At 43.3% G+C, this 24,807-nt stretch overlaps 1 protein-coding gene across 1 annotated transcript in view; it reads right to left on the reverse strand.

Moving 5' to 3' along the window:
• LOC135370530 (uncharacterized) overlaps positions 1-15,472 on the reverse strand; it is a 37,817-nt gene extending 22,345 nt beyond the window's left edge. The window contains exon 1 of the mRNA XM_064604310.1: positions 15,161-15,472. Within this exon, the coding sequence (XP_064460380.1) occupies positions 15,161-15,472 (312 nt within the window). The remainder of the gene's footprint in view (positions 1-15,160) is intronic.
• Positions 15,473-24,807: the final 9,335 nt, after the last annotated feature.

Consider the following 24,807-nt stretch of genomic DNA (forward strand, 5'->3'; position numbering starts at 1 on the left):
TGGCGGAAGATTATTTCCTTGAAAATCTCCCTTCTCTGCCGCAGCAGGAATTTGAGTCCTTGAAATCCCCGATAAACGAGGATGAGCTAGATAAGGCGCTAAAACGTATGGAAAGTTCGTCAGCTGCAGGAACAGATTGCTTATATTGTGAGTTTTATGTTGTATTTTGGCCAGACGCCCCCCCCTCGAACGTTACGGTCTTGCTTGAAGCGTGAACTCATGTGTAAATAGACAATGTTTTTTTTTAGGAGGGAGGAAGTGTTGGGTTCTTTTTATTTCTGTTGTTGACCTGTTTGTTTATCAGCATGTGACAGTACGGACCGAGAATGATCGGTGTCACACCGCCCCTTTTTTTGGAAATAGATGCAAGCGGCGCGCTTGCGCGGTTAGGATAACAACGGAATAAGCTGCCACTCTCCCCGATGATTCCCTGTATGTCTTCTTCTATCTCGGCAACTGGTCGACAGTTTGCGTCGTGGACAAGTCTGCCTATGGACGTTGTGTATTGCGAGATGGGCGCGTAATGTCATCAAGCAGGAGAACTACCTGTGGGGTTGCCCCCTTTGCACAGACACAACTCTACTGATACACACGCGCACGAAACCAGATAGCAACACTCTCATAGTGTACTTTGTATTGCAAACTCTAGGGTGGGGCAAGCGCGATGCTTTGTCACAACCTGCTCAAAAATAGTATTGCCCTCGGCCTAAGAACGAAGAGCAGGCTCTCATTGGTACGTCTCCCTCCCCGGCGAACATAAAGAACGTGAATATGAAGGGAACAGTGGAGCTTCCCTTCGGAGAGAAAACATGATACTGTATATAATATATTGTGAGATGATGCATGTCGTCAAGTAGGTCACTATATAATATAATATATCGTTGTAGCTAAGTGTATTATAACATATGAATGTATGTAATACCTTGTGTATTGTGAAGCAGGAGAGCCACCAGTAACGGATAACTCGAAGGCCGCGCCGTGACGATGGCTGATGGCCTCTTTCGTAGGTCCGAGGTTTTTACACCGATCCTGTTCTTTGTCCCCACTCCCGGAGCCCCGACGACTGAAAACCCTTTCGTGATGTATGACCTCGGCCGGCAGGATTCTCAAGGTAAGAAATGTGATTATGTCTCATTTTGTAACGATTAATGCGTATGAGATGCTCCCACGGTCTTTGGAAAGCCTGCCAGAGCAAAAAGCATAGGCTGTGATGCGATACGATATTCACATCAGTGCGCGTTTGCAGACGAGCATGGCCGATTGGCAGCGAAGTGTAAAGTGCCAAATTGAAAGGGCAAGATTAAGGCTCCGTCTCTCTGCAGAGCTCTAAGTATTATTACTAACATTCCCCTGAGATTACCAGTAAGTTTTTAAGACCACGTCGTAGTGTGTTTGGCCCCTCGCACTGCTTGCGACATAATTGCCTGTAATTTGGGTTCCGTAGTTCCGCAGCGTTCTGCGTACAGTGCTTGAGTAATAAACTGGTACGGTAGAGCTTGCTGTGCCTGGTTATTACTTAGCTACCATAGTTATTCGCGGCATTTGTGGTATTCGCGGAAGCCGCGAAACAGATCACAGACAGCTATGTTGGAAGGAATACATTTTCCGATGGGTCAGCTAAAGCGAGGGGGAGTGTTTGGATCTGTTGCTCAATTACCTGAATACAGAGCGGCGGCAGTGAAAATAAGGACTACGAAACGAAATTACGTGTCACGAAAGAGGACAAAAATTGTGGGAGGCACTTAAGTGTCAATGCGAAAGCATTAGCGTTGACTAATTAATTATCTTAATTATTTGACTAATTGGTGTTGACTAATGATGACGTCATTGTGGTCACGGGATTATTGTTGACTAATTAATGGTCAGTAGTTCTATATGGTTCAGTATGGTTAATTAATGGTGGTAGTTCACTAATTAGTCACGACTAATTAGTGAACTAATTAACCCTCATTAATTAGTCAACAATAATCCCGTGACCACAATGACGTCATGTGTAATTAATTGACAAATTAATGATAGTTAATTAGATTACTAATCAGTGGCAGTTAATTAGTTGAGTAACTAGTGTTTACTAATTGGCGTTAGCTAATTAGTTGACTAATTATTAATGGTTAAATAGGTGGATATTTTCTGGTGACAACCTGCTAACTCTACTCGTGAGGGAAGAAATGATTTCGCACTAAAACAATAAAGACGGGCACAGTGCACACCGCCACCACGCAGTGGAGTCGCGTCACTTCGTTGACATGATCGTTATTGCCTCACGCACTATCTGGAATATGTTGTGATTTTACGTTATTTTTAGATGTCAAACAACAAGGACGCGCGAGACGTGGTTCGTGGTATATGCAAATCTTGTGACTACTTGGAATTTTATCGAAACGACAGCGGCACCCCTCTCATGCCCGGATGGTGCGCTTACTGCGGGCATTCGCCAACGGAGCATGCCGCGCTTGGTGAGAGCTTCCGCCCATGCACTATTTCTGCTTTGTGACGTATTTTGAACAAGTTAACAGTCTCTGTCGCTCGTTGTTTTTACTTCTTTTCATGGGCAGACCTACTTGGTGAAGGTAATCCAAATGCAAGCGGTTTGCAGCCATCTTTCAGGGACTTGGCACAAATCGGGGGCGGAGCTGGCCCTGAATCAGGTGAGTTGTGTTTTGTAGCCAAGGGGGCCGGGGTTGGCGCTTGTCCTCCATTGTGCCCGACTACATACCGTAGTTAGAGCATTTAGAAGGCGAAATCCTCGTCTCACATGTAAATCGCGACTCCCTCCCGATTTTCTCCCTCCTGTGTTGGCTACTTAACCCATTTTCAGACCGCCTAACAACGGATTGTAACACCCAGGTGTAGCATCAGCAGACGATCCCAGGACTGAGTACACCCTGCAGGCCACCATGACTTGCTTGGCACGGTTGGACACCAACGCTGGCCGAAGGCAAACCTTAGTGCGCACTCAAGTTTCACTTGCAGGAGCAAGACAGCACCATGTTCCCGGAACCTCAGGTCTAGGTTCGCAGAACCCTGTTGAGAACCACTGCCTTAAGAGAACAGACAAGATTCATTGTGCGGTTCAGAGTGGGTGATCAAGCAAGCGACGTCGACAGGGAAAAAAGAATGAGAACTCAACTTATTCGTGACATGATGTAAAGGCAGCAGAGCAAACTGTTTTTACATTACTCACATCTCCCTTACTAAATACGCAACAGTTAATGCCCTTGCTTTAATGCACTGGATTTCAATAAATGAGTGAGTATGAAGTGTTGTTGATGGTCTATCATATGACTATTACGGTCTGCTAATGATTCCTTTCACTATAAAGCCACTTGTCATTATACAAGCCATTTGTCAGTGATTATAAGTTTCAACTTGGCATAGCGTATCACAAACTGAGAATAATTTCACTAGAGTAAATTGTACTTTCTCTTTTTTTTAGTTTCTATTTGCTGATCCATTATTTTACCCACAATTTTTAATTGCAGCAATATTATGGTTCTGGTGGATAGGTTGTGATGTACAGCTACAACTCGCATTTTGGATTTGGAAACTGCGATGAGAATTAATCTGTCAGTTGCTTTAATGAGGTGCACTACCGACCTGTATCCCACACACTATTGTTGTACACAACTGTGGATACCCTACAGTCGATGTCACCATGCAACCCCAAGGTTTCACCCATGTGATAAGAACCCATACAGTTACGGCATTGTGGTGGGAATATGAAAAGTGTGCGGCATGTAAAATTGATGACAGAGTGCGGACTGTTTGCAGAGAAAGAGGCAGTTTTGGAATTGTTGCATGATCCCCATATGTGTGTCATTACTTGGTCATTACAAACTTAGTTTCAGGAGAGAATAATGGTTTCAAAAGGACGTGCGACGTGGCCGATGTCAATGTCGCATGGACAACGGAGCTTTGCCACCGCGTTAGGGCCATTATAGGCGTTTTTCAATGCTTAATCTGAGTTTAGGCATCTACGCCAAAATAGGCAATCACTCCGGAATAGGCATATATAGGCACTATCAAATCGATACTGGAGGTTCCCCAGCACGCTGTTCTTCGCACCTGTTTCGAAAATGCACTACTTGAACCACACAAAAATATAGGCATTTGCCTAGGGATCTGTGCTCTAGTGGTGAAGAAGAACGACAAACATTATATCCTGGCCTAACATTCACGGAGATATGCAGGTGTGTGCAGACACGCAGGTTATGGCACTGTTTCAGAATATTGTTTTAGCATATTCAGCAGAGGTGCTAGAAACTCCTTGGTAGAGAGCTTCAACGACGGCGGCGAACGACAGCTATTGACCGCTGCGTGTGACTTTTAATCACAGTGCAACGCAGTAAGTTGCTTCTATAGGATTTCATGGTTAACCATAGTGACTGGAGCAGTCAGTTTCTGCCCGGTTTCATCAACACCTATTAATTTTCAACAGAGATAAAGGTTTCCTTAACCCTGAATTGAAATGTGAAATCAAAGCCGTATTTTAACAGATCAAACAACAAACTGAGTAGCGTTGGAAGTTTAAATTAACGCTTAAGCTAAGTTCAAATTAACCAGTAACATAATGCAGTGACTATGGTAGACACGAGCTACACTTAATAGCCCATCAATCAATGTTTAAATATCTAAAGAATCGATATTAAAATATTTAAAGAAATGAAGGTCCAGTATTGTATCTCTGCTGCATCTTTGTTCCGCATACAAAATTATCCATATGGATGATCACATCAGACGTACACGAAATCTCTCAAGCTCAAAAGAACCGACTTTCGAGGTTAATTATTCATATGCAGTGTGTTTTGTACATGCTGAGAGAACCCACCTAGTGACATCATTTGAATAGCTTTGATACAAAACATAGCATGCCCTTGAGATGGCCACATGAAGTGGTTTTAATGGAGAAAATCTTGTTGTTAAGCGGCTGGAGGTCCTTCAAAAGTACAAATGGATTTATTCTCATTGGGAAGTTTTAGAAGAGGGGCGCAACGCGAGAGTTTCTCAAACCCAAAACGTGTGACTCCACCAAGCGGAAGGACTCTGAGTGCGCGTTTGCATACTCCCCCCAACAGACGGTTTCTCCTTTGTGTCTGCTTGGGTTCCAAAACTGTTCCTGTAATAGAAACAGCGGCAAGCCGGTCTCGTCACCACCTGTAATAAAAGTGATCTTCAGTCAAGTCCGATTTTTAAAGTTGGGAGCGAAATCTGTCGTTCCTGGCAGTGTGTTGTGCAATTGCGTCGACATCTGACCCCCCGAAGCAATCCAATGTTATCCTATGGAAACGCTGAGACTGTTCAAATGAATCCACTCGATTCCTAAAGGACACAAAAAAGTAAATCTGCGAGCAAATTTCGGGGTTCGTTTTATATCGTCTGACTTTGTGGTGACTTCAATCCCCATTTTTGCTTCTTACAAAATGTGATGAATGTTTCAGTGACAATAACTTGCTTTAGTGAAGCACAGTTAATCGTTAAATTCAAGTTAAGGGACCGTTGATCTCGTTTCAAATGTTAATCAGCGTTGGTGAAACTGGGCCTTAGTCTAGTCTGTCTAGTCGGTCAGTCAGTAGTAGTAGTAGTAGTAGTAGTTTAGTCCGTGTGAAACGTAAGAGGGAGCCAGTCTGTGTGGCTGGTCTTCCGCTCCGATGGATTTTTCTTCTGCCAATAACTTTTGCCACATATTGGTAACATTTTTATTTCATTTCAATTGACAGAAAGTTAATTTCTTGAATTGAACTCCGAAATTTCCCAAGGCAACCTAACGTTTTGTTTGCGGGAATGGGTTCCCCGTGGTCATTTTACTCAGTATAGCACATAATCCCACTCGTAATGCAATGGCGATTGTCGAAATAAATTCGCCGAAAATCCGTGGAAATGAGCCCTGGGCTCCGCCTCTTTTTTTGACGGCTCGTAGTTTGAGCGCAAAGCTGCGAAGAAAGGGGGTTACAGTGACACGCCACACGAGGGGGGAAAGGGTTACAAGCCTTACCCACGGAACAAACACGCGCGGTGAGTGCGGAAATCAGAGCTATCTTATCAAAAATGAGGTCACCCGACGACTTGTAACCACTTCTTCAGTTGTTCTCCATGCAGATACACGCATGTTTCCAAGGAGAAACGAAGAGGAGGGTGCAGAAGAACGAGTTCACGGACGCGAGAGTGGCTACGAAATGGCTGGGTTACCCCATTTCTTTGCAAGAAGCACGGGAATTATTGTGGTTAAATGCACTTCTTCAGTAGTTCTCCATGCAGATACACGCATGTTTCCAAGGAGAAACAAAGAGGAGGGTAGGGAAGAACGAGTTCACGGACGCGAGAGTGGCTACGAAATGGCTGGGTTACCCCATTTCTTTGCAAGAAGCACGGGAATTATTGTGGTTAAATGCACTTCTTCAGTTGTTCTCCATGCAGATACACGCATGTTTCCAAGGAGAAACGATGAGGAGGGTGGGGAAGAACGTAGTTCACGGAGGCGAGAGTGGCTACGAAATGGCTGGGTTACCCCATTTATTTGCAAGAAGCACGGGAATTATTGTGGTTAAATGCACTTCTTCAGTTGTTCTCCATGCAGATACACGCATGTTTCCAAGGAGAAACGATGAGGAGGGTGGGGAAGAACGTAGTTCACGGACGCGAGAGTGGCTACGAAATGGCTGGGTTACCCCATTTCTTTGCAAGAAGCACGGGAATTATTGTGGTTAAATGCACTTCTTCAGTTGTTCTCCATGCAGATACACGCATGTTTCCAAGGAGAAACGATGAGGAGGGTGGGGAAGAACGAGTTCACGGACGCGAGAGTGGCTACGAAATGGCTGGGTTACCCCTTTTCTTTGCAAGAAGCACGGGAAATATTGTGGTTAAATGCACTTCTTCAGTAGTTCTCCATGCAGATACACGCATGTTTCCAAGGAGAAACAAAGAGGAGGGTCTTTTTCATGCTGGTATCCAGCGTCCAGCTATCTCCGTATCTCCTGGGCCCGTATCTCCGTACAGTGTGGGTTGTGTTTCAAGAGCATATCCTCGCATTTACAACATGTCACAAGTCGTATACTCTTACAAATGAACTTCACCGCATAGCACGCTCTGCGCCAACCATTGCCACGAATGATAGGGTTATATCACTTCTGATTCGAAGAGAGAGGGAGGTGTACGCCTTTTTGTGTCAATTTAGATGTATGATAACTAACACAAAAAGGTGTACGCCTTTCTCTCTCCTCGAGTCAGAAGCGATAACCCGATCATTTGTGGAAATGGTCGGTGCAGTAAAGTTTTTAGAGTGCGAATGACGACGCTCTCTTCATCGATTTGATGAAAACGGCGGGCGTACGCCATTTTTGTGGGAATTATGAGCTGCATAATGCCACAGAAATGGCGTACCCCCCCCCCCCCCCATTTCAGCAAATCAGGGACAGAACGAAGTCACTCGGGATGATGGTTGGCTAGGAGAGTACTATGTGGTAAAGTTCATTTTTAGGAGTGTATGTTGAACGATGTATGTCACACAGAATTTCACAGCACAACACTCCCTCAACCCAACCTTCATTTGGAATGATATCGTTCTCTTATCTGCTTCCTGCATTTGTTAAAAATGGAGGTTTGAAGGCCCAATCATTGCACAGAACGACACCGTTATCAATGAGAGTGCGGTAAGATTGTGACAGCTAACATAACTGCATAAGTGTCACAAAAAGGAGCACGCCCCCGGTTTCCAGCAAGTCAGGCGCGAGAGAGAACGATTTCATTCGGGGCGATGGTTTCCTATACACTCTTAAAGATGAACTTCACCGCATAGCACGCTCCTAGTTAACCATCATCTCGAATGATATCGTTATCTGTCCCGATTTGTTGAAAACGGGAGGCGTACGCCTTTTTTGTGTCAATTATGAAGTATTATTTATAACTTATTCTTGCTGAATTCAAATCCCGAAGTATTTAAATTATCCATTTTCCCCAGAACAATACACGACTGGAACAGTCTACGAAAAGTATAGTGTTCTCTGCGAAAATGCATAAGTGTCACAAAAGAGGCGTACGCCTCCCGTTTTCAACAAATCAGGGCAGATAACGATATCATTCGAGATGATAGTTGGCTATAGGAGCGTGCTATGCGGTGAAGTAGCCGTCGAATAGCCACACGTGGTTTGAATATGCCGGTTTTACAGCCACAGCAAGGTGCACATGACGAAAGAAGATGATCTGCAGACGGATAATTCGGCAAATTCGCTCATGATGGTCACAATGGCCTTCGTTCGTCATCCCATCATGAAGAATGATGGGATGTGTTGATGCTGGATGATGGGTTTTGAAGTTGATGTCGGATGATGGGCGGTGACGTTGATGTCGAAAGATGGGCTATATATATATAAGTGATGTGATGGTCTGTGAGTAAGGCTCATAACGGTATATGACGCTACATGCTCCTGAGCGCGTCGTTGGCTCCAGATTAAACAAAGATATCCTTGAAATATATATTGATATGCTATCATACGCTAATAACAATATAATACACCATACATTGTTAATGCGTGCTGTTGAGGACATACCCTTGTAAAAAAACAACAGAGAAAATCCATGCGAACGAAAGAACGAAGAGGCATGATGATGTTGGAAAAGAAAATATAAGGGAGAGAAAGAAAATGCTGTTGTCCCGCGCACAGAACGTTTTTCGTTTGTTTTTAGGAGGAGCGCATGCTTGGTTCACGTGGCCTGCCGCGTGCCACGAGAAAAGCCGTTGTCTCGCTTGGCCCATAGAACATCATTAACGGACGATCAACAATGGCGTCCTTCTTCGACGTAAGGGGCATTTTCTCTTGTTCACGGCGTGTTCGCTAGGTCGCTTTAGCCACTGCTTACGGGCAGTAAAAAATGTGTCGCCTACTGTTGCACTGGCGAGCTATTATGACTCCTTATTGTGTGGCCATGTGGAACAAAAGGGTCTCGTGTGGCTTTCAATAGTGACGTCTTCTGTTCCAGCGCACGGGCAAGGAAGTCGTTCGCTTTCTTTTTTTTTTTTTTTTTTTCTGCTCGTATATAGGGCCATTTCCTCGTACATACACCGACTCAAGTGTTGCAAAAGGAGAAAGACAAAAGGTCTTTTTTTTTTAAGGCAATATGTGCGGTTTGACTTCCGTGTTTGTCGGGTTTTTTTTTCTTCTTCTTTCTGAATGAGGAAGCGGGTTTGAGGCATATAGTGCGAATATCGGGTAACCGTCACTACAAGATCTTGTCAACGCTGTATGTGTCGCTATATAAATTTTTGGCCGCGAAGGATTGCGTCTCCAATTCGAATTTTTCGTGTACACTCTTAAAAATGAACTTCACCCCATAGCACGCTCCTAACCAATCATCCCCTCGAATGATATGGTTATCTGCCCTGATTCGTTGAAAACGGGAGGTGTATGCCTTTTTTGTGACACTTATGCTGTTCATAATTGTCACAAAAAAGGCGTACGCCTCCGTGTGGAACTCTCTTTCATGCAATGACTCGTCACGGATTGAATCTGTCCAGAAGAAATTTCTACACATTGTACATAGCGTACTTGTAAGACAAAAGCCCGCACTTTAGAATGCATGTGTATACTGAGATAATGTCATTTCTCAACCTCCAACCACTCTCAACGCGACGCCGTTTTCGTGATATTATGCTCTGGTATAAGATCTTACACAGTTTTCTCGATACAACATCTCGAAGATGTGGGTTCGAGTCCTACAGCTGGATATCCTTTTCAGTGACTTTCATCTTTCACCATCTTTATTACATGAGCTTCATATCGCCGTACCTGTCAATGTAACCCGACACACGAATATATTGTACTTATCCCACCATACGCCTGCAAATCCGATCGTACGTATTCAACAAATGACAAACGCAATTTACCCCTCTGTTGATATCTTTACCTCCCATTCAAACGTTTTTAAAACTCTCCTCTTGCGTTCACTCAGTAACACATGAAGTTGTACAGTTTTTTTCCCCCTTTTAGTGCTATGTACTGTATATCTCTAAGTCTGTACTGTATGTATCAGTGTGAATATCTTCCTGTTACGTTCCTCTTCCTGAATATGTTATGTTACGTTTCGCGTAATCTGTATATGTATGTATATACAGGGTGTTTCAGTTAAATCCCCGGGCTAAATAATTCGCGAACCGGTGCACCAATCGAATAACTTTCTTTTTTACAAGTATCTGTCCAATACCGCCTACAAGATGCGCACCGCGTGAATGAGCGGGAGGCGCTCATTATTTAAATAAAAATGCAAATGAGTTTCGTAAAAAAGCGTAACTTCTAAAGCAGGGCGCTGTCGGTATTAAAATGGGCACTACCCCTTTTGGGACCTTCAGTGGACACCTTTCAGAGAAAAATCTGCCACCGAAGCGGGTCATTTGTTGCAGTAATTAATTGGTTTCGGTTTACGAATTTTTGTCGCGGCTGGTCGCGGCGAAGCGCAAAAAGACGCTCTTTCACTCCCTTATCCATCAATGAATTACGTCCTTACACCAATGAATTACACCAATGAATTACGTCCTTTTGCGCTTCGCCGCGACCAGCCGCGACAAAAATACGTAAACCGAAACCAATTAATTACTGCAACAAATGACCCGCTTCGGTGGCAGATTTTTCTCTGAAAGGTGTCCACTGAAGGTCCCAAAAGGGGTAGTACCCATTTTAATACCGACAGCGCCCTGCTTTAGAAGTTACGCTTTTTTACGAAACTCATTTGCATTTTTATTTAAATAATGAGCGCCTCCCGCTCATTCACGCGGTGCGCATCTTGTAGGCGGTATTGGACAGATACTTGTAAAAAAGAAAGTTATTCGATTGGTGCACCGGTTCGCGAATTATTTAGCCTGGGGATTTAACTGAAACACCCTGTATATATATATACTATATGTGTATATATTTGTAAATACTGCATTGTCTGCGTGCGCCAACACCAAGGCTTCGGCTGTTCTTGGGCACATTAATAAATGGATTATTATTATTACTGGTACCTCCTCCACTACGAGCGCCTATGAAATGTGCATACATTCAGTGAATCTGTTTCATAGTTGAACACTTGTCATATACATAATTTAATTTCATTGATCATCATTCGTTTTTCGAAGACCTGGTTTATGCTGAATTTGAGAACAGCCTAGGGTTGAAGCATGCAAAAGACGTGTCCTTTCTCAAAAGAAATGTGCTGTTCTGCCTTTATCAATATCTCACAGACTGCCGAAGCTGACATCTGACATAAAAATAAGAAGTCCTGATAACATAAACATGTAGTATCCTTCGTAACGCCGCTTCTGAGTAATAAATTTGACTCAAATTGTCATATCAAACGTATAACTCAGTTTACTGAGTAGTGATATCGGTGGACGATGACGATTCTCTATGACGCACTAAAGTTCCCCTTCCTCTCCCGCCATTTGCTGGGAGCTACTGTGTCGCTTCTCGCATTATTATTATTTGGAGCGACTCATAATGGGAGATGGGACAGCTCTGTTGCCGCTGGAATTTTATGTTTGGTATATCACATCCTGCCCAGAAGAACAGTCTCTGTTCGAAACATCGGCGACTCTCGTCCTGAGGCAATTCCCTTCACACTTCCCTACCGGTTCGCAGGATTTCTACCAGTCTACCTGCGATTTTAGGGTTTCTCAAAGAGTAGAAGCACTGTTTCCACACACAAAAAAAAGAGGGACAATTCTAGCACTCGCAAGTGAATAACAGAAGTACTTAAAGAGATTGAAACATTTATTTTACTGAAAACGATGCTTTCGGACGGAGTCCGTCCTTCATCAGGTGCGATACATTGAACACCTGTTATATATATATATATATATATATATATATATACAAACGTACATCAGAGAAGGGAGGCAAAGAAAAAATCACCACCTTCTTGTTGTCCCCTTTCTCTGATGTGCATTAGTATAAATATCTCTACCAAGTTTGATACAAGTGTTCAATGTATCGCACCCGATGAAGGACGGACTCCGTTCGAAAGCTTGTTTTTTCAGTAAAATAAATGTTTCGAATCTTTACTGTTACTTATACTTATCTGTTTCCACATACTTAGAATCCTGGTGATTTTATGTATCACGTGCGCACTGCAATCTTTCTTTGCGTACCAAAGCCGGTGGACGAATTTTTCGGTCAAAAATGTGCATCTAGTCTAATTTTCACGTTTTTTTTTACTGCGGCTTTACATTTTAAATTTTTTAACTGCGGCTTACATTGCACGGGCGGGGTTGGGTTTTTGTGCTTAAGGTGCAACGTGGGTGCTATTCGACAAAAACTGTTTAGGAAGAAGTTCTAGAATTTTATATTGCAAATCCGTAAACTTGCATAAACTTTGCAAATTTCGTGCACGCCACGAGCGTCGAGCCCGTCTAGTGAGATGGTCACAATTGCTTACATACAGTAAAATGAACTCTCCCCTGCCAAATAAGACGATTTCTAACATGATCCGTGCCTTACGTGGACCGTAACGCCTGCTTAAAACGACATAGGTTTTCGCAAGAGCACTGCATCTTTGAGGGGCTCGGCACCCCATCAATTTCAATTTCCTTAGAAAAGACCAACGTTCTGTTGGTTTCGGAGCCATAAGGAACCACCAAAAAACCTCACATAAAATTCATGAGGGTTCGAGCGGCATCTCTGGATCACCTGGCGTGGAATGGCCCAGCAGGTCTTTAACATTGTATCGCTTAACAAGACGGGAGACACTAGAACGGTATGGCGCATGCCCTACTGTTTCTCACTTCTGTTGTTTGCACATGGAGTCGAGAGGGGCATTGGCAAATGTAGCGTCATTCTATGTCGTCTGACCCTTTTGGTGGGCAAACTTCTTTTTTTTTTTGCATTATAGGTTTATTTTACACCTTCTCCTTCTTCCGCTGCGCAGAAGCCTACTTGGGGAGCGTAGTCCTTTCACTTTGATCGCTTGAATACGGCAACACATGAACGTGAACCCATACGAACCTTGATACCTTGAGTGAAAGATACACGGGAAATTTTGTATAGTTGAACTAGTTGCAAAACAGACACAAAGCGAACCAATGCTGTGACGACAAAAGAACAACTTACCAGTAACGTAGAGAGCTATAACAAGAGAGACAAGGACCTTCATAATGACAGTGGCAACTCGTTGGCAAAGCTTAAGCGGGAATGAGCATCTGCATCCTATTAAGTACTAGGCACCTCGCCGAAACTAGAGTGCACCGTGGCGTTTTGGAATGACGTAGTGGTTTCTGATTCCGGGAAATGTCTATTAGCGGCTTCTGCAGCACACACAATAGAATCTAGCTTCGATTTCTTCTCCACGGACGCAACGCAAGAAAGCTAAAGAGTGAATTCTGAAAAACAATTACGATGACGCCTTTCGAGATGATGTACATTTCGCATCAGTTGTCGGAAAAAGCAGCGTTGGCATCTGGCTCGTGCAATGACCATAAGGGATCGCCAATTCTTCTACTCAGAATAACTGATTGTTTACCTTTGTCTTCCCCTCCCGTATTTGAAACCGTCCGTCGTGAAGTCCGTCGGAACTCTCGCTTCTCTTTGTTCCAAGAAGAACTTCAGGTACAGCCATCGTGAGGATAGGTGGGATAATAGATGTCTATGTGATGCCTAACCTTAGACATCTCAGATAGCTATAGAATGTCTGAGGCTAGACGTAATATCTATTAACCGTCCCTAGCAAGGCAGTAGACGTGCTAATGTAAAGCTAATAGCTGTCCCACCTTAGACATGATTTACACATGAGACAATCGATGTTCTGAGGCAGGAATCGCTACAACCCTGGACCTGTAATTCAGAAGATGTGGGTTTGAGTCCTACAGCTGGCTAACCTTTTCAGTGACTTCCACTTTTCATCATCATTTACACCTTTTCTAGACAAGATGCCTAAACTTATTCGTGGCTCTTAGACATGCATTAGCACTGAAGTTTAGACTTAGATCTGTTTTATACCTCCATTTCGGAACCAGGTCTAGGATTAGACCTTCGTTATGCATCAGGTTTGCTACCCTTATCCGTAGTTTAGACCAGGGAAGGATAACGGACGTATTTTGGTTACCGTTTCCATTTTCATTACTGCTATATTTTCGTTTCCGTTATCCGTTTCTGATGCCGGCCTTTCAATTTCGTTTCCGTTTAGTTTCCGTTACTGTTTCCGGTAATGGAACGGTTGTTACGGAGCTGCGGGAGGACAGCCCGTCCGGCTCTACCAGCACCCTGTTTTGCCCAAGTGCTGCTTCGGTGTATTTCAAGTTGGTGGGATACTCACATCTTGTCTTGCAAGATAAAGTATATATATATATATATGTGTGTGTGTGTGTGTGTGTGTGTGACGAAGGAACAGAGCGATCAGTGAATTGGAGAACATTGGAGGATATGTTTATTGCGCGCGCTGCACCTCCTGTTTCATACGTCACCCCCCCCCCCCCAAGGTAAAAGCCAGTGTAAAGGTTAAACCTGTATCTACGTAAACATTTTTATTTTCGCCTCCATCGTCGGCAGTCTGAACGACCAGTTGAATAACTCTTTGTGCTCGTGCGCGACAGCTGCTTTTCTTGGGACTCCGCCACTCGTGACCCATTTGGTCAGCTCGCTTTTCTGGCCCTATAGAGGCAATCCCTTGAGCCGAAAGCACTGTGGACACTACGACATGTCCAAGATGGCGGACGGGATTAACAGATTTAGCCCAAGTGGGGCGGAGGATTTCACGTGTCCAACCTAGTTAATGTAACCAGTTAGACGGTTGGTTTCGCTTTCTTTTCAACGTTTTGATTGGCGCTACCATGTTGGTGGGCAGCGGCCAATTTTGGTCTTTATAAGCGGACACCCGCTAATTTGCGACAGCTCGAGCGGGGACTTTCACCACCGGAAGGTCTGGGACCTTGTCACCTTCACGTCCCCCGAGTTCTTAATCAGTAAGCCTTTGCCTTGATATGTATATGCCTTGTATATATTTGTATTAAATATTGTTACTGTTGAGTTATCCCTCTCGTCGGATGTCTCCTGCAAGCGGCTACCGTACTCGCAACACATCACCGAACCTCTCTACGGAAAGTAGAAACTTTACTGCGAGTGGGGGAATGGTAGAGGCGTAGTTTACTAACATGGAAACAACAACTTTATTTTCGGCCTTGGAGAGTGGGGATACTAACATGGACGATGTTGGTAAGCCGCCCAAGAGGTAAGATGGAGCGGTCGATTTCATAATTAACAGGTGAAATCTTGCGAAGTATGGTGTAGGGTCCTTCCATGGCAGGAGCGAGCTTCCCACGGTTGGGGTGCCACAGGGTCTCATAGAGTACGGCGTCTCCCGGGCAGAAATCAGCAGGAAGAAACTTTCGGTCGTAGATTGCTTTGTTTTTCTGATGGTAGGCAAGAGAATTGCGCACCGCTTGCCTACGGGCTTCGGCGAGGGACGGGATGTTGTCAGAGATGTGAAGATCGTACGAAGGGACGCCGTGCATTATGACGGAGAAAAACGGGTGACTTCGTGCGGGGTGCGGTTGTATTCGGCGACTACTTGCATAAGGAGCTGGTGCCAAGGGATCCTGGGTTGTTCCTGAATTTTGCACTTGAGTCGGTTGACGATAGTTTGATTCCTGCGCTCATTGAGGCCATTGCACTGGGGGTGACCGGTCGAAGGGAATAATTGATGGACGTTCCTATTTTTCAGGAACCGCTTGAAGGTGTTGGTGAGAAACCCTGGGCCTCGATCGGAAAGAAATCGGCGAGGCGTGGCAGTCACAAAAACTTCTCGAGGACAAGAGATGTACGCGTCGGCGGTCTCATGCTTCTGCGCAAATGCCCATGCGTATCGAAGTATCGTGTGGCATGGTCAACGACCAAGTGAATAAACCGTTAGAACCGTATCCAGCGAATCCCCCGATGGTATTCATTGCAATGAGGTCGAAGGGTTCCTCAAATGGTGGCAGAGATTCCAAGAGTCCAAATTTCTTCAGTTTCGACTTTTTGCATCGCTAACAGATATCACAGTGACGAATGAAGTTGGAAACATCGTTGGTGATGTCAGGCCAGTAGTACTGGGGAGATATAAGACCGAGAGTTTTTCGCACGCCAATATGCCCAAAGTCGTGGTGAGCTTCATGGAGAAGCGCGTCGCGAAGCGAAGGTGCGACGTAGATTTTGCGTAGGCCGCGTTTTCGTACTATGGGGACACCGTTTTGCAAGGTATACGCACCGTCAGGTAGGTCACAGGAGGCGTTTTGGAGCGCCAGAGTGGAGAGTAGGCTGATCACTGGTGATCGGGATAAGGCGTCGGCCTCGACGTTGGCCGAACCCGGCTGATGTTTGAAGGTGATGTCGTACATGGACAGCTTAAGAGACCACCGAAAAAGACGCCCTGTAGGACGCTTGATGGTCTTCAACCACTGGAGCGCCGCGTGGTCTGTGAACACTGTGAAGTGGCTGCCGTGCAAGTAGCAGTGCCACTTGTCAACAGCGTCAACGATGGCCAAGCATTCCAGTTCCGTAGCAGTGTAATTCGTTTCGTGTTTCAAGAGTTTGCGACAATGGTAGGCTATTGGATGGTCATTTCGGTCATCGCCGACTTGCTTCAGTACCGCACTAACGCCGGTGAGAGAGACATCACAGAAAAGTGTACAAGGTTTGGATGGGTCAAATATGTGAAGCACCGGGGCTTCCGTGAGGCGGGCCTGCAGAGCTGCAAATGCTGCATGGCATTCAGGTGACCAGTGCCACTGGGTGTCCTTCTTGAGGAGTTCCGTGAGGGGAAGACATGTGTCGCTGAAATGAGCGATGTACTGTTTGTAGATATTGACAGTACCCAGAAAACGTTGCAAATCCTTGACGCACTGTGGAGCTAGGAATTTGCGTACGGCATCGAGGTTGGATTGCTTAGGTGATATTGTGCCATTGCAAATTGTGTGGCCGAGGTAATCGATACGAGTGCGCGCAAACTGGCACTTCTCAAGTTTTAGTTTGACGTGTTCAGCTTGCAGTGCTGCTAACAGACTGTCAAGGCGCGTGAGGTGTTCTTCGTGAGGTGTTCCTGGACGACTATGTCGTCAAAATAGTTGACAACGTTGCGAAGGTTATGTGTGACAATGATGTTCCTGATGGCTCGCTGGAAGGTTGCCGGAGCATTCTTCCGACCGAATGGCATGACAAGCCATTCATAGTGACCCGTGGGTGTGACAAACGCGATCTTATGAATGTCGTCTGGGCTCATAGGAACATGCCAATATCCGGAGGTAATGTCCAATGCGCTGTAGTAGCGTGAGGGCCCAAGAGAGTCAAGCACATCGTCAATACGGGGTATGGGCTGGTAGTCAGGCACTGTTACGGCGTTGAGTTTCCGGTAATCAATACACATTCGAGTACGGCCTTCACCTTTCTTCTCCGCTAGTATGACGGGAGCTGCATACGGAGGCAAGGATGGTCGTATAAAGCATTGGTTAAGGAGTGACTCTACCTGTGTGTCGATTTGCGCTGTGTCTGTCTGCGAGGTTCGGTACGGTGATCTGTGAATCTGGATTTCGCTCGTGAGCGTGATGGAGTGCTGCTCAGTGCCTATGGACCCAATGTCAGTTTGAGACTTGGAGAAGACCGAATCGTATTTCCGGAGAAGCGCATCAAGTAGATGTTGTTGCGCTATCGGCAAGGAGTCGTCTTTGATTCAACCATCACTGGAGCGTAATGCAGCTTGAAGGGGTGCTTCGTGCTTTTAGCGTTCGGGTTCAAAGGTCAAGGGAAAGGTTGAAGTCTTAAGCGTAGTCGAGGCCAAGAAGGAATTGCGCCGTCATACCACGGAGGACATGAACTTCCACTTCCCGTGCGGTATCGCCAATTTTTAAATGAATGCGGACGCAACCCAAGGTTTGTGTGGGAGATGTAACCTGTTGTACTGCGATGCTGAAATTCCTGAGGAGTTGAAGTTTGAGTCTCTTGTAAATGTGTTCACTGATGCAAGAAATTGTGGCTACCGTATCCAGAATGCAGTAACAGGGTTCCCATTAATGAATGCGTTGAAATGAATTACTGAAACCTTGGATCGCTGTCCCCGTTTCTCTGGTCAGGGCCGAGGGCAGAGACTGACGGTCGGTTAGGGCAGGCGTTGTGCCAGTGAAACTGCTGGGAGAACCTGAGGGACGCGCAGTGCCTGCATTCGGTCTTAGGAATGTTGGGATGCGTTTGCAGGGTGCCAGCCGCTGGGACGTACTTTCGGGGTTGCGATTGACTGTAAGTGCTTCGCGACTTCTGACGATTTTAAGCAATATCGATTGTCTGGGCGTCTCGAAACCAATCCGTGGAAGATTTAATGTCCAATCCTGCGATGGCAAGCTCATAGTCTGGTAGAAGACCGTCTGTCAGACCATTAACGACGTGAGCGGCCGTGAGTCCTGCGGAGTCGCCGAGCCTTCGCTTTTCTTCATAATATGACTCAATCGACTGGTCCCTGCGCTGTCGATAATGAATAAACGCGCGGAAAGGGTCGGCAGCCGATGTTGCGAAGCGGTGACTCATGAGGGATTTGATGTCCTCCCACGTCTCGTTGGTGTCAAAAATTTCGTTTACATATCACCGGAAAGCTTCGCCTTCCACATATTCGCTGAAATTCTGCACCTTTTCGTTGTCAGTCCAGTTGCAGGAATCAGCCTTCGACTCGAACAGACGGAGCCATTTCTGAATGGTTAGGCTGCCGGCCTCCCCGTCATATTTGGGAATCACAAGCGGTTGGTGTTTCGGTGGCATGCTGCAGGTGGCTTGGCTTCAGGTTTTATCCTGTCGGCTCATGTGACGAAGGAACAGAGCGATCAGTGAATCGGAGAACGAACACATGTTTATTGCGCGCGTTGCACCTCCTCTTTCATACGTCACATATATACTTAGGAAAATGTTTTCAGTCTTCAGTCACTCGGGGTCCCGCAACTCAAGATGGACGTAACTTTCATCCAATGTCGCATTCATAGGCAGACGCTCTCAACAGTAAATAATACTGCCATGGCCACAGTGAAAAGAAAAAAAGTACAAAATAAGTAACTAAAAATCGTAGGCTGGCATCCTCCTGCTATGGTGGAGTATAGTCACGTGTCGATGTCATGGAGTTATGAGGACTGGGGAAAGGTAAGTGAGGGATGCACCCTCGAGATCCATTTTGCGCTTTCTTTCCATGCTCTTGTGTAGTATTTATAGCATTACAGGGAATGAAGTCATCAAAATACAAAAACAGAAAATAAAAGTCACTCAATGTCATCGCGCAACAGGAATAGCCATTACGCGAATTCAATACCGGACCGCCATTCGTTAATAAATTCGTTTCCGTTATGGTTACCATCTTCAATTTTGGTAATATACCGTTTCTGTTACCATTACTGTTACCCTTCCCTGGTTTAGACGACTTGTCTATCGTACCCTCTGTGCATATTAATGCAAAAATGCGAATTTTGTGCGTGTGTATAACCCTTTGAAGCTACTTCAGTCTGAGATCACGCTTTTTGTAATGCATTTACTTCAACCAAAAACTGTACACAACGTATGCAAACCTAGCCACAGGGATGAACCCTTCAGCCCTTATGAAAAAGTGTATTGCTACTATATAGAATGTCTGTTGACAGTTGTCAATAGCCGTACGAAGGAATTCAATAAAATGTTTATAAGCGCTGTATGAACCTCCTGTAGAGAGTCTTTTGGGAATTGGCCACTGGTTTCTTATTAAGCCCTTATTGCGGTGACGCTATCAACAAATGGTTGGAGATCCCCTATAAGCCGCCAACACGAAGCCTTCATAGAATCAGTAAGAAGTTTAAAGATCCGGTACGAGCATAGAAAGTAGAAAGTCGGTAGGGAATTGGCCCCTGACTTCTTACTGGGTATTTATTGAGACAGGGCCTATGAATTTCATATTGAGCCTCCGTCGCAAAGCGATTATTGTGTTCCTATTGAACCTGTATTGTGATCAGGGTGTCGAAAAGGAAAAAGTATGGGTCCGGTTCTGGTTTGGGTTCGCATTGCTTGGATTGCGTTCCAATTCAGTTCCGGTTCGGCCACGCCACAAATCGACCCACAAACCCATCACGTAAACAAGAGGTACACAAAGGATTAATAATTGAAAAAGAATCTATCAAAACGAGAAACATGCACGCACTTAACACTCAATGGCAGAGAAACACTCTAAACCGCGCATCTGCCAACGTGTAAACAACTGACACATGCAGGAAAATAATTGAAAAATAATACATCAAACGATAAACATGCACGGATGAATAGCAGAAAAACACTTTGATGCACATGATTAATTTAATACAGCACAGAGCTAACGCTGAATAGCAGAGAAACACTCTAAAGGGCGCATCTGCCAACGTGTAAACAACAGACAGGAAAATATTATTGAAACAAGATCAACAGCTAATAGAGAGCCGAGAAACATGCACGGATGAATAGCAGAGAAACACTCTAAACATATAACATGCATATATACTTACATGCATATATAACACTCTAACATGCATATAGCTTTCGTGTAAACAACAAGCGGGAAAATAATTGAAAAAGAATCTATCAAAACGAGAAACATGCACGAATGAATAGCAAAGAAAACACTTTGAACGGAACATCATCCACACGTAAACAATAGACAGGAAAATATTATTGAAATACAATCAACAGTTAATAGAGAACCAAAACCCATCACATAAACAAGAGAAACATGCACGGATGAATAGCAGAGAAACGATTTGAACGATGCGTCTGCCAACATGTAAACAACACACAGGAAAATAATAGCGAAACAAACTATCAAACATTAATAAATTGAAATGGAAATAATATATCTTATGAACTATCATAAAATCAACCTTGCGACCTAACAATATAGAATTTTCATCCTACTCGGGCACTATAAACATTACCTTGACAGAGGTATCCAAACACGCAGCACAGCTAAGCTTTACACAGTACAACCAGACTGGAGCTCAGCGGGGTCACTGTCTCCCTCTATACAGCCCAAAGCGAAGAATCCGCACATCCTTGTGAATCTACGGGTGGGGAAACCCTCTCTCTTTCTCTCTTTTTCACATTCTTTCCTCCAAAAGGAAATAATCTTAAGACCGGTGTACAGAGACGAATTTTTTTTTATTGATTGCAAATAGACATTGGAATTATTCGGTTCTCAAGAACACAATCAGAATTCTATCAACAAACAATAGCACGCAAAATATCTAAGAATAGACTCTTATGTCAGTGCAAATCGGTTTTAGAGAAACATTATATAAGCAAATGAGAAATATTATCGGCGCAAACAATACTCAACCAAAACGAGAAACGATGCATTTTAATGTATTTCAGATTTGACACAACTATTATGCATACATTATTCTCAACTGACAAAATATAAATCGAGTGGATATCTGAAGCAAAATGATAAAGTCAAATTTATTCAATGATAGAAACAATACTCATTCGAAAACGGGAATCAAATTTAATTACATCGTTTTATGGCAACTTTACAATAGTAATTTCTACATGCAGAAGCCACAAACAACTCATCTGAAATGCAAATTAATGTAAAAGTTTGCTACAGTGAAAATCAACGCACACAACTTAAAAATACATTCCCAACTAGTAGAATATTTTTATTAATATCAGTCGAGGGATCATCTGAAACAAAGTCAAAAGCAGTAATTAATTTAGGCAAACATTTTTCGTAACCACGCAGCGCAAATATACATCACAGAAACATGTCTTTTTCATTCAGGACCCACTAGTGGAAACGAAGTGAGAGAGGGAAGCTGAGTTCCCGTACACTTTCGTTAAGATTACGCCCGCAGGGAGTAGGGGAATCCAACAATGGTCGTGGTATACAATGTATAATTGAAAGCTATAAACTGACTCCTGCAAGTCAAGTTAGGGAAGGAGGGTCTCTAGCGCTGTCTTGTACGTAGAATCATTGAAAGCACACGTTTTTTCCTCACACATCACATCTTTCTTGTAAATTGACTCTCATAATTCTAACGTCAGGTGGATATTAATAACATTCTAAACGCGATAACATAATTTTTAATAAATAAAATTAGCACCGATATGATTTAATTTGGTGTCGAGGCACACTACAGAACAGAACAGACAATTGCTACACATTGAAGAGATGGACGGATTTTGTACTTGTTACCATAGGCCATGGGATGACCTGATAAAAAGCTGCTGCGAAAAGAAGGAGCCTCGGAACGATTCAATTATCGCTGCATTTCGATACGTCCTAGACATGGTCGTATTCGGAGATATGGTGCAAATTATGAAATTCAAGATGCGAGAACTTGTATGCCGAATCTACAATAGTTATAAAAACATCAGCAAAATCAAATCATCAAAAACGTCAACATCGGAAGGACCACTAGGATTTATGGTGGAGTTTTTGAGGTTTGCTAACGAAGAATTGAAATACATTAGACCAAACGTAATTGTAATCATTGCAATGGGAATTGCATTAATTAAGAAAGCAATCAGATCAAATTATCATATCCTAGCAGTCTATATCGCACGATTCGTTACGGATTTGTTGAAATTACACCTAACGATTGAAATGAAAAGTACATAAAAATCTTATCACGTGATATATTCCACTAGAGCTTCTACACATTTATTTTCTTCTATCAAATCGCGCAATGATGTCGAATGAACAGAAGTTCAACATTGTCGTGCAAGGTCTGATGTATCATCACTTATCGAAACTCAACAAACATATCAATTGCGGTGGACCACCGGACAATTTCCATCTAATACTCTCGTGTACGCCATTCAAGAATCTTCATACAAAGAAAGGAAACATCAGTAAGAGACTGTGCAAGTTCATCGCTATAAAGTGCAAGTTGTTGAAGCAATACAAACACGGCGACAACATATCACCTGCGTTAATCAACGCTGGATTCAAGCGCCCAATAATCAGAATAAACTACTTGATGTCTTCGGAATGCATCAATCAAGACAACAAACGAAAACTTCAGAGTTTGGAGTAGAACTGTAATTTGTCGAAGTAAACAAGTGTATAATTGAAATAATAATTGTATTCTTTGTCGTCATTGTAATGTATTCTACACATCGCAACGAAAACAGCTTATGATTAGATTGAAGATTGCTAAGGAGACGTTTATTCCACACTATGTACAAGGATCTTCGCATGGAATCAGCGCTGGCAATCAAAGGGATTTTACACAACCACACTCTATACCACACCGACACCCGAAGGAAAGAATTGTAGAAGAATCGCTAATATAAATTTAGAGGCATGTTACATCAATATTTGTTTACAAAAGAGGATCACTAATATTTTGCGAAAGCTTATTTCATGAATTAAATTCCACAGTGTATATATTTTCTCAAACGATTGGACAGTTGACAATACGATATTGAAAAAGGAATCTATTATCAAATGACGCGAGGCAAGTGATGGACAAGCATGATGCGCTAGCGGAGTCTACAATTCTAATCATCATAACATGCGGCACACAGTTCCAATAAGATTTTCGGAGAATCGAATCACACAACTGTCATCAGAAATGTTTAACCACTATACAACGAAGATGAGCACTACCCATAAGATATGTAATTATAATAAATAAATATTCCTTTTGGAAACTTAACCAAAGCAGCACACATAGACGTAGCTCCACTTACTGATAGTCTCCACTGCTCCGGAATGTGATCTGATAAATTTTATCAATTAATATACAAACAAATATCTTGTATAGAATGTGTGACTATATAGACAGCTTTTTAATCTATATTTTAAAAAATTGTAAGAAAGAGTGTACAGTTTCGACTTTGAAAATTTAAACAAGAACCTTTGGTGTTGGAGTTTGCGTTTTGATTCACTATGAGCTAAAATCTTCTAAAATTAATGTATGTCCTTCCCATTTGAAGTGCCTCATATGCCGTGGCATAGTGAGTAGACTCATAGTTTATCAGTATGGCTAATGAAAAAACCTCGGGTACATTCTGTGAATTGGAGCTACGTTGATGTGTGCTGCTTTGGTTAAGTTTGCAAAAGGACTATTTACTTATTATAATTACATATCTTTTGGATAGTGCTCATCTTCATTGTATAGTGGTTAAACATTTCTGATGACAGTTGTGTGATTCGATTCTCCCAAAATCTTATTGGAACTGTGTGCCGCATGTTATGATGATTAGAATTGTAGACTCCGCTAGCGCATCATGCTTGTCCATCACTTGCATCGCATCATTTGATAATAGATTCCTTTCAATATAGTATTGTCAACTGTCCAATCGTTTTTTGAAAATATATACACTGTGCAATTTAATTCATAAAAGCTTTCGCGAAATATTAGTGATCCTCTTTTGTAAACAAAGATTGATGTAGCATGCCTCTAAATTTTTATTAGCGATTCTTCTACAATTCTTTCCTTCGGGTGTCCGTGTTGTATAGAGTGTGGTCGTGTAAAATCTCTTTGATTGCCAGCGCTGATTCCATGCGAAGATCCTTGTACATAGTGTGGAATAAACGTCTCCTTAGCAATCTTCAATCTAATCATAAGGTGTTTTCGTTGCGATGTGTAGAATACATTACAATGACGACAAAGAATACAATTATTATTTTAATTATACACTTGTTTACTTCGATAAATTACAGTTCTATTCCAAACTCTGAAGTTTTCGTTTGTTGTCTTGATTGATGAATTCCGAAGACATCAAGTAGTTTATTCTGATTATTGGGCGCTTGAATCCAGCGTTGATTAACGCAGGTGATATGTTGTCGCCGTGTTTGTATTGCTTCAACAACTTGCACTTTGTAGCGATGAACTTG

Source organism: Ornithodoros turicata, chromosome 10 (assembly GCF_037126465.1).
Source record: "Ornithodoros turicata isolate Travis chromosome 10, ASM3712646v1, whole genome shotgun sequence".
Classification (NCBI taxonomy): Eukaryota; Metazoa; Arthropoda; class Arachnida; order Ixodida; family Argasidae; genus Ornithodoros; species Ornithodoros turicata.